Source organism: Protobothrops mucrosquamatus, unplaced genomic scaffold (genome assembly GCF_001527695.2).
Source record: "Protobothrops mucrosquamatus isolate PMUCROS unplaced genomic scaffold, P.Mucros_1.0 scaffold_84, whole genome shotgun sequence".
Lineage (NCBI taxonomy): Eukaryota > Metazoa > Chordata > Lepidosauria > Squamata > Viperidae > Protobothrops > Protobothrops mucrosquamatus.
The window spans coordinates 121208-132345 of NW_015386160.1; the positions used below are offsets into that span (position 1 = coordinate 121208).

Sequence of the window (11138 nt, forward strand, 5' to 3'; positions counted from 1 at the left end):
CCTATATGCTGATGAAATGTCCACTTAAGGTGATAATAGAAGAAAAGGAATGGTTCCATTACTACAAGCCAGGGGACTACTTAATTAGTGGAATAATGTCTGGAATCGTATCTCGACTGTATCAATTTTCATTCTCCAAGCCTCCAACCCACCAACTGAAAAGGTAATTGTCAGCAGGTCCAGGATTCTGGTGATTGATATTACCTGCTCCAATGTCTTTTCTAGCAATGTTTTCTTTCCCCTATTCCTCACCTTGAGAAAGGCAAGTCATTATTGCTTCTCCCAATTTGCTTTGGAGGAAAGGCTCCGAGGGAACATTATGATTTTGTAAAGCCTGAGTTTGCAAAGTTCCTTTTAAATTCTTCCAATAGTCTCAACCTCAACACTGGGCAACATTGGGCATTGCCAACACTGTCCCAGGATGACTCTTACCTGGATGGGATTCTGCCTGCTTTCAAAATGATTACCTTGGTACGGTGGAGAGTCAGCAATTTATTCATATTTATTTTATTTATTAATTAACAATAGTTAAGCAGTAACTCCCAATAAAGTGATTGACTACCTTAGAGCAGAGGGAGATCGCTTGTACTTTCTCGCTACCATTTCTTCCCTTTCCTTACATTTACTCTATAATTATTACCACCCTCTCCACTCTTTCTTTCCACCCTTTAACAGTTTTGCTACTTTTGTGGTTACTCTGTTCCTTTTGGTTTAAATAAAAGGCATACCTTTTAAAAACTAAACTCAAGGAGGGGAGAGACTTATAAGTTAATGTTTAGTCACAGAGGATCACATTAATTGTTGTTAACTGTAGAATATAGGAAAATAACTCCAAAGTAGTGAATATTCTGCAGCAAATCTCTAGATCTAAAGAAGGCTTATGAAGAGATATCCATCCTCAGATAGGTAATCTAGCATTTGAATCCAGCTGTTAGTTATCTCCAGATGGGTATAATAGGAAGAAATCCTATAATATGATCACAGCATATACATGTATACTTGGTAGCATCCCTTATTAGCATTCTGGAGAGTGGGAAGACACAGATCTTCCCCCAAGCATTGTTCTAGGATGGGGGTTGTAAGCTGTAAGCATATCAAATCTGGTGCCTGGGGGAAAGAGCATGATTTTAATTATATTTTATGGATTGTTGTGCACTGATATATTATCTCTGGAAATAGTTAAGTAAATAATATAAATGCTTTGATTTTGGGAAAGGTGATTCTAAACAGATGGAAACAGTTACAATAGTAAGAAACCTCCATGCTTTTCTTTTTGAGTGAAAGAAAATACAAAGGTTTCTTACTATTGTGATTGTTTTCCTTACCTTGTTACTAAACTATAAGAATAATTTTCCTCATTCCCCCCCAAGTCATAATTTGGAGATAATTATAGGCAGAATCAGTTCTGGTAATTTTGGTAGGATTCTTTTGATCCTGACATAAGAAGCTTACTATATCTCCCTGATATTTCTTTTGGCAAGAAGCTCCTAGTGGTGTCAGTGGGACTGTTCTTCTAATAGAAATTTCAAAGATATCTATCACCTGCAAAGCCCAAATAAATTGAATAATTTAATTAAATAATGAGTGTCTGATTATCTTTTTGGCATTACACTATATAGCTAGAAAGCTACAGTAAATATGACATGCTTTTATGAAAACCCAAATTGAAGATGATGACCTTTCGAAATTTCTTATGTTGCAGTGAGAACACCTTCTACCACCTTCTGCCCTTCTTGTTGGCTGTTCATGAAATCAACCAGAATTCAAGGCTCTTACGGTTGTAGTGGGACCCGATGTTGTAGATAGTCTTGAAAAAGTCACGTTCTTACTGTATACTCCGGTACTACCTGCACCACAGGTGTCCCGTCCTCTTGTAGGGTTTCTACAGATGTGGAAGACAAAAGAACCTGCTGGCAGTCCTTGAAGAGGTGGATTCTGAACTCTTTGATCATGTTTCTAATGTCTTGAGCATCTACAAAATCCCACAGGTATAAAGCCAAATGAAATTAATTCCATGTTGTAAATTCTTCAGATATACAAATATATAAAAGGCAGAACTTGTATATATTTTTCCAAATAAATTGAGAGTCAGAGAATAAATATTAGAAGAGCTGAAGAGTGACCAATACAACAGAGCTGATTTTATACACAGAATCATAGAATAAAAAAACCGAACTCCCTACACGGGCTAAGAATGGTCAGACCACTACAAATAAATTGCTGTCCAATATTTTCTCAAAAATATCCAGCGATGGAACTCCAGGAGACAGGATGTTCCAACTCTTAATAACTTTCAGTGAGGAATTCCTCATTTTTATAATCTTGAGACTGAAGTAAAAATTGGGAAAGAAAGATATGAAAGAAAAACGAATGGGTCAAGACAGTTTGAGGGAACCTCCAGAAAGCAGCTTTTACATACTTTCTCCACTGTACAAGACAAAAGAAAGTATGTCATAATATTGTTTCCTATTTTGAACTGGAGCTTGGAACAATGCCAGTTGTCTTGGTTTTTTTTTAAAGTGAGGTTATTAAACAAACTTCTGCATTCCAAATGTCTGAAACAAATTCAACCAATTAAAGAATTCATATAGAAATTTTTGAAAACAATTATATGAATGAAGACAATGAAATAATATACCAATATTAAACAATTGCTAGGGGGGAATATAAGAAACAATATTTCAAATCCTACATATGAAGCAATGAAATAAGCAGTAATATTCTATGAGAATTTAACATGTCTGTCAGTTTAAAAAGATATTCCATGAGTGGGTGGGTGACCCACAGAGTTACAATGTGGGTAAAAACAGAGTATGTAGGGCTCATGTGAGCCTTTGTTGTTGACAGCAAAAGTGCTGCGTTGCATTTACTCCATCACCGAGGCAAAACTGCATGGGTAAGAGAGATGTGCTCCATCAGGACCACCCATCAACACCACCCACAGATAATTCAGAGCTCCCTAGTTTCAAAGGGAGCATATAAGACAAAAGGACAGAACATCAAGGGAGCCAGTAAAATTCATGCAGTTATTGCTTGAAACTTCTCTCAGCAGTAGGGAAAGGCCCTTAGATTTACCATGCGACTTTTATCATTAAAACTGACACAAATTACTAATACCTCTGTTTTATCTTAGATCAACTATAGTGTCATCAACCAGATTGCTGAGCAAAATAAACATTTTCCTTTTTCATATCGGATGACCCCAAACCAAAAACCTCCCTACTCTGCGATTGTCAAGCTGCTCCTGCATTTCCAATGGACGTGGATCGGCCTCCTTTCTCTGGACAATGACAGAGGAGAAAAATTCAAAAGAAGCTTGGAAGCTCTTGCTCTAAAAAATGGGATTTGCATTGTCCTCTCAGGAACCATCCCAGAAGCAAATATGAAGACAAGTGCTGGAGACACCCTCATGCAAGAAAAATGGGAAATGTTCCTTTCTCTTATCAAGAGTCAAATAAAAATTACAGTATGCCAACTGGATTCTAAGGCCTCAGTGATACTAACATCAGTAATACAAGGCCTTGAGAAGAGTAAGAAATTCATTGTGGGAAGAGTGTGGATTGCAACAACTTTGACAGCTTTAAGTATAGGTATTTTTGACCTCTTGGTTGATCTCCAAAATAAATATGCTTTGTTTTCCTTCCTCATCCAGACAAAGGGAAGGACTCAGTATTATGACTTTACATCTTATACATCTATGGTCACAGTGTATGGAAAGGAAGCTTTCCAATGTTCCAATTCAAGACCTTTGTTATCTAAGAAAGTTTGGAAAAAATGCAAAGAAAAAGAGAACTGGGAATTCCCACCCCATGATGTGATTGCAAGAATCCTCTCTCAGGATCCCTCCAGTATTTCCAAAGTAATTCAGACTGTGGCATGGGTCCTCAGTGCTGCCTCTTCCTCCCAATGGAGTAAGGGGAGAATGCAAGTTGGATACCATGAATCATCCCAGATTGTGCAGCCATGGCAGGTAAGTCTTTTTCTTTGAGGTTCTACTTATTTCCTCCTTCCAATTCCTCAGTATTAAATTAGATGTAGAGAGGGGTGGAATATTCCAAAGAACAATTGCCCAGTTTGTAGTATTTGAGAGTAAGTTAGAGAAGGAGATGATGGAGAAAAATCTTCCAAAGTTAAACAAACTGGACTGGTATAGGATACTTTTGAGACAGAAATAGCTCTATGTTGACAATGTGATTTTCAAAATTAAATAAGTATCAGAATATTCCAGCAATCCTCAACCCTTTCTTGTGATCACAAAGTGATCTAGTTTCCAAGATAAGGAGTTAGGCTTGATTGTTTGTTCTGGATTGAAATTGGACTTTGCTAGCTAAAGATTTCTAACATAGCAACAAGATATAAATCAATGTCTTTTAAAAGCATTTTCTGAGGGCCACAAAAAGTTCATCCACACATCTCCTGAACTAATGCATAGGCTTCCATAGCTAGTCTTTGAAAGAAATAACATCACTATGCAATTTGTATTGCATTCCTAGCCCGGAGTTAAGCTCTGCTAACTTCACTCAATGGTGAAAAAAGTAAGGTTCTACATTTAGGCAAGAAAAACCAAATGTACAGGTATAGTATAGGGGGTACCTTGCTCAATAGTAGTAACTGTGAGAGGGATCTTGGAGTCCTAGTGGACAATTACTTAGATATGAGCCAGCAGTGTACTGCAGCTGCAAAAAAAGCCAACACAGTGCTGGGCTGCATTAACAGAGGGATAGAATCAAGATCGCGTGAAGTATTAATACCACTTTACAATGCCTTAGTAAGGCCACACTTGGAATACTGCATCTAGTTTTGGTCACCACGATGTAAAAAAGATGCTGAGACTCTAGAAAGAGTACAGAGAAGAGCAACAACGATGATTAGGGGACTGGAGGCTAAAACATATAAGGAACGGTTGCTGGAATTGGGTATGTCTAGTTTAACGAAGAGAAGGATGAGGGGGGACATGATAGCAGTGTTCCAATATCTCAGGGGCTGCCACAAAGAAGAGGGAGTCAAGCTATTCTCCAAGGCGCCTGAAGGCAGGACGAGAAGCAATGGGAGGAAACTGATCAAGGAGAGAAGCAACTTAGAACTAAGGAGAAACTTCCTGACAGTTAGAACAATTAACCAATGGAACAACCTGCCTCCAGAAGTGGTGAATGCTCCAACACTGGAAGTTTTTAAGAAGAGACTGGACAGCCGTTTGTCTGAAATGGTGTAGGGTTCCTGCCTGGGCAGGGGGTTGGACTCGATGACCAACTCAATGACCAACTCGATAATAATTATTATTATTATCTTGATCAGGACTGATGGTAAAATTGTATTCTCCATCTTCTCCCATTACAAGTTTTCCCATATCTCCAAATGGTCTTACCTCAGGTGGGGCTGTGATGGTGAAACAACAAAACGGAGAACATGAAACATAGAATAATAGAGTTGGAAGAGATTTCCAATTCGAGCAGGAGACCCTATACCATTTCAGAAAAATGGTTGTCCAGTCTCTTTTTGAAGCCTCCAGTGATAGACCACCCACTACTTCTGAAGGCAAGCTATTCCATTGGTTGATTGCTCTCACCATTAAGAAATTTCTCCTTAGTTTTAGGTTGCGTCCCTCCTTGGTTAATTTCCACCATTGTTTCTTGACTTGCCTATTGGTGTTTGGAAAATGGTTTGACCCCCTCATCTTTGTAGGATCCCCTCAAATATTGGAATAGTGCTATCATGTTTCCCCTAGTTCTTATTTTCCTTAGATTAGACATACCAAATTCCTGCAGCTGTTCTTTGTATGTTTTAGCCTCCAGCCCCCTAATCATTTTTGCTGCTCTTCTCTGCACTCTTTCCAGAGTTTCAACATCTTTTTTAAATTATGATGACCAAAACTGGATTCAGTATTCCAACTATGTTCTTTCTAAGGCTTTGTAAAGCAGTACTAGAACTTCACATGATCTTGCCTCATATTTGAGTAATTGCCCACTAGGACTCCAAGATCCCTCTCACAGTTACTGACATTAAGTCAAGTTTCACCTATCTATATCTATACAGTTAGTTTTTATTGCCTAAGTGCAAAACCTTACTTTTATCTATGTTGAATTTCATTTTGTTAGATAGGGCTCAGTGTTCAAGTCTGTCTGGATCTTGGGCTTGTCTTCTGGGGAGATGGGTATTCCTCCCAGTTTAGTATCATTTGTACATTTGATGAGTTCCCTTTCAATTCCCTCATCTAGATTTTTTATGAAGACATTGAAGAGTGTTGGGCCTAAAATGGAACCTTGGAGTACCGCACAGCTTATTCCCTCCATATGGATGTAGTTCCCTAGAGGACTACACAATGAGTATGATTTGTCAGCCAGTTATAAACCATTTGGTGATGGTGTTATCTATCCCACATTTTCAAGAATGTGAGATAAATATCTGAAAAAGAGCTGTGGAGCCCTGGAGAATGATGAGAGAAGCATCCCATGAAATGTTGAATCAATCTCTTTCAGACTGTAGTGGTGATCTGACGAGGTTGAATTATTCAGAGTACTTCCAGTCCAGAATAATAGCAGAAAAACATTGAATAAAGGCTCAAATTGTAATGTTTTTTCTCTGTTTCTGCAGCTTCATAGGTTCCTGAAAAACCTCCAATATCATAATATTTCCAGAGATGGGATTTATTTTGATGAAAATGGAGTTCCTCTTGGTGACTTTGATATCATGCACTGGACATCATTTTGGGAAAAGTCTGATGCAGGGGTGAAAATTGGGACTGTAGAAAGAGAAGCCTCCTCGGAAGCCAAGATTTCCATCAATCAGAGTGCCATTCAATGGCCAACATCATTTAACAAAGTAGCTGATGCTGCTTGGTTTTTGCTCTTTTATTTACCTCCATATGTGCAAACTTTTCTGCTCAGAAATAATACTTATTAAAGCCAATTGTGATGACTTCCAAATAAGCCTCATTAATTTATTAGATATCATTTTATTTTAGAGGTTTTTCAGTAATCTATCACACATTGGAACCTGCTGTAACATCAATTGTGTTATGGGATTTCCAATCTACATTATTAAATTGGAATAGGAAGCCATAATTTACAGTATATCAAATCATCTTGTTTTCAGTAAGAGAAAATCCAAAATGTCTATGGAGATTCTTGGTCATCCATGTCATTGTTGTGCCAAAGGTGTTTTTTCAAAAGGCACCTGGAGTTTGTTTTTCCTTGAAGACATTTCACTTCTCATACAAGAAACCTCTTCAGTTCTGACTGAATGGTGGAGGATGGAAGGATTTGGAACTGCTGAAGGACTATGTTGTAAACAGGATATAGATTCAGCAGTTCCAAGGTTCCACACCCATTTGCACTATTCAGGTGACCCTCCAAGTAGCCTTAACAACTCTCAGAAAGACTACTAATGACCAGATGACTGCAAGGAATATAAATCCTTTCATCCTCCACCATTCAGTCAGAAGTGAAGAAGCTTCTGAGATGAAAAGTGAAATGTCTTCAAGGGAAAACAAAGACCAGTTGCCTTTGGAAAAAGTACCTTTGGGAAAAATCCAGAATATAAAGAACTTAGCCCACTGAATTGCATAAGAGAAAGATGTCATTAAGAATGTGGTGAGGGAAATGAGGGCAGCTAAAAAAGTCATTTACATAAAATTATACAATGATCAATTGTACGAGAGAAAAATAATAATTGAAGAGAAAGCTAAATTTTGGAGATTTCCTGAGAAAGCAAAGTTGGTAAAAAAAATAAATTATAGCATTCTCATAAATGCCCTAAGGAGAAAAACCTTTTGCAATGAAACTACTTTCCTTTGGAAAGAAGAATAAGGCCATGAGTCTGTTTTGGGATCTGCAATAGAGATTGATAGAGAAAGAGAATCACCTTTCATTTGCCACTTGCAAGCAGAGCAATTAAAACTCATGCCACCAGTTGATTTCACTAAGCCCTTCTAATTCATATATTGCCCTGAGTAATCTTTATGTTTATGTTTAGACGGTGCCTTATTCAAGATGTACAGAAAGTTGCTCCCCAGGTTATGCCAAGCTTGTGAGAGAGGGAGCACCAGTTTGCTGCTATGACTGTTCTCTGTGTATGAAAGGAACATTCTCTGTGCAAGAAGGTATAGTAGGTGGCTCCAAAAAGAAAAAAAAGAAAGGAAAAAATCAGGATACAATCAATATTCTCTCTTGCTTTTTTAGGGTATTTGATAAAGAAGCAAGAAAAACATTAAATTTCTTGAAGGCATCCACAAACTTTTCTAAGATTGGGCACTTTCACCAAATTTTGTATGATGATGTGAACATTAAAATAAATAATGAAAGGTTGTTGATTCCTATTGAGTTGTAATTTTCTTGTTTGGTTTCAGGCAAGAGGAGAAGTCTTTGAGAGCTGATAATCACATTTATCTTTAGCCTTCAAAAAAAGAATGTTGACTATTTTAACAAATGTTGTGTCATATGGATATCTCTGGGCAGAAATACTATATTGTTCCTTGAAAATGAAGTAATTGATTTTTGTTCTGGTTTTCATGCTCCTACAGCTGCGGAAACAGATACATGCTAACAATTTTTTTTCAGATGTATCCCACTGTGACAAGTGTCCAGATGACCATTATTCCAATAAGAAGCGAGATCAGTGTGTCCCCAAAAGTATAAGCTTCTTATCCTATGAAGAATTGTTGGGATTCATCCTGGCTTTCTTTGCCATTGCCTTGTCCCTGATCACTGCCTTTATTCTGGGAACTTTCATTAAATACCGAGAAACTCCCATAGTCAAAGCCAACAACTGTCAACTCACCTACATCCTCCTGGTTTCACTCCTGCTTTCTTTCTTGACCTCTCTTCTATTCATTGGTCGCCCCATAAAAATGACTTGTTTTCTTCGACAAACCATTTTCAGTATTGTTTTCTCAGTTGCTGTATCTTCTGTGCTGGCCAAGACGGTAATGGTGGTGGTGGCCTTCCTGGCCACAAAGCCAGGCAGCAGCATGAGGAAATGGCTGGGGAAGAGTCTGGCCAACTCTATTGTCGTATCCTGCTCTACTATTCAAGTAGGCATCTGTATGATATGGCTGGGAATTTACCCCCCATTCCCAGATTCCGACTTTCATTCCCAACCAGGACACATCTTGTTGCAGTGCAATGAAGGCTCAGTTGCCATGTTCTACACTGCCCTTGGCTACATGGGTTTTCTGGCTGCCATTTGCTTCTTGGTGGCATTTCTGGCTCGAAAACTGCCAGGGAGCTTCAATGAAGCCAAATTGATCACCTTCAGCATGTTGGTTTTTTGTAGTGTATGGATCTCCTTTGTACCCACCTACTTGAGCTCCAAAGGGAAATACATGGTAGCCGTGCAGATCTTCTCCATCCTGGCCTCCAGCCTGGGTTTACTAGTTTGCATCTTTATCCCCAAATGCTACATTATTATTCTGAGACCTGCCATGAACACCAAAGAAAATCTGATGATAAAAAATCATTAAGTCTCCTGATGTTGGTGTTTATTTTTGTACAATTTACATTCAGTATAAAATAACATACTTTAAAGTCATATGTTATGTGTTGTAGCTTATCATTATTTATTCCATGTGAATTTTGTATTATAGTAATTGAGTAGTACCATTGCTAAAACAACTCAAATTATTTGAAATAACTATATCCTTCAATTGCCACAATCTGAATTCATGTTAAATCATAAGTATCATCAATGACATTAATAACATTTCTGAAACCAGACCAGAGATGTTACCAGAGATGTTCTGACATAGTTTTAGATTAAATTAAAGACTATGGCTAATGATGATGTGTGTTTTTGTTGCTATATATGTTGGTGTTATGTTTTATTTTAGGGAATAATATTCTGACTTTAAAAAATAATTAATTTCAAATATATATTTGATTGGTCTCTTCTGGCTGGATAATGTAAGATAATAGATAGATAGATAGATAGATAGATAGATAGATAGATAGATAGATAGATAGATAGATAGAGAAACACGGAGACAGATAACATTATATATATTAAGAATAGATAAAATATCAACATGAACACTGGGGCAACTTTTATTTTTTTCTTCATACTTTTGAATAAATTAATGAGACAAATTATTATTTTACACTGTCTTCCATCAAAAACTCTGAATCATTTGAAAACAAAAGTCATGTAGACACCTGATGTGACAATGAAGGTGTGCTTATGAGAAGTATTAAAACAGATTCCTGTTTTTTATCCATGTCCATATCCATATCCATTTCCATATACATATACATATAGTGTGTGTGTGTGTGTGTGTGTGTGTGTGTGTGCCATCCTAGCAATTCAGCAATACAGCTGAAGAAATCCTACAAACATGGCTTTTCCTGAATGTGCTTTCAGTTGATTCTTATCATTTGCTTCTAATCATCTGAAATCCTCAAAACAACATGTTTCAAAAGGGAAGGGAAAAAAATACTCCTAATGGGCAACTTGATATTTTAATTTTTGATAAACATCATGACAACTTTTCTTCTCATGATTTTCTTTTTTATATAAATGTTTTATTAATTTTCTATTTTCACATACAAGTGCTCAATAGACAACGTGATGATTGAGTCCATTAGTAATTCTGTGGTACATATAAGCTTCTTCCAGCTAAGTCCACTATTACACCTGCCAGTACATCCTCTCTTCTTCTGGCAATAACCATTTTTCCACATCAAGCAAACACAGTTCTTATTATTGTTAGTAAGTATACAATTGCATATCAACATTTGTTACACTTTTCTAATAATATCAATAATATCAGTTTAAAATATCTTTTCTAGCCAAAGCATATCTCATTTTCCACTTATTTAATCCATATCCTATTTTTGCTTTTTTTTCACTTTAATTTCCTATCCATATTCAAAGTAGTGGGTTGGAGGCTTAGAGAAAATATATGGGAAATGTTGAGAAAATATTTTAGATGTTATTTGATTTGATTTTTTTTTATTTTATTAAATTTATACCCCGCCCTTCTCCCGGAGGACTCAGGGCGGCTTACAGCCAGTTTAAAACAATGATATAATACAATACAAAATTTAAAAAGATTAAAAATAACTATTTAAATTTGGCCGCTTCTACTAAAAATTTAATTTAAAACCCCTTTAAAATACCCCTAGGCCAGTCCTGCCTGCTGAAATAAC

General features: G+C 37.0%; 1 protein-coding gene across 1 annotated transcript in view; it reads left to right on the top strand.

Annotated features, from left to right (window-relative positions):
- Positions 1 to 9457, top strand: part of LOC107285917 (vomeronasal type-2 receptor 26-like) — a 13238-nt gene extending 3781 nt beyond the window's left edge. The window contains exons 2-7 of the mRNA XM_015814190.2: positions 372 to 471; positions 1878 to 1988; positions 3134 to 3970; positions 6592 to 6819; positions 7972 to 8103; positions 8519 to 9457. Of these exons, the coding sequence (XP_015669676.2) occupies positions 372 to 471; positions 1878 to 1988; positions 3134 to 3970; positions 6592 to 6819; positions 7972 to 8103; positions 8519 to 9457 (2347 nt within the window). The remainder of the gene's footprint in view (positions 1 to 371; positions 472 to 1877; positions 1989 to 3133; positions 3971 to 6591; positions 6820 to 7971; positions 8104 to 8518) is intronic.
- The last annotated feature ends 1681 nt before the right edge of the window (positions 9458 to 11138 follow it).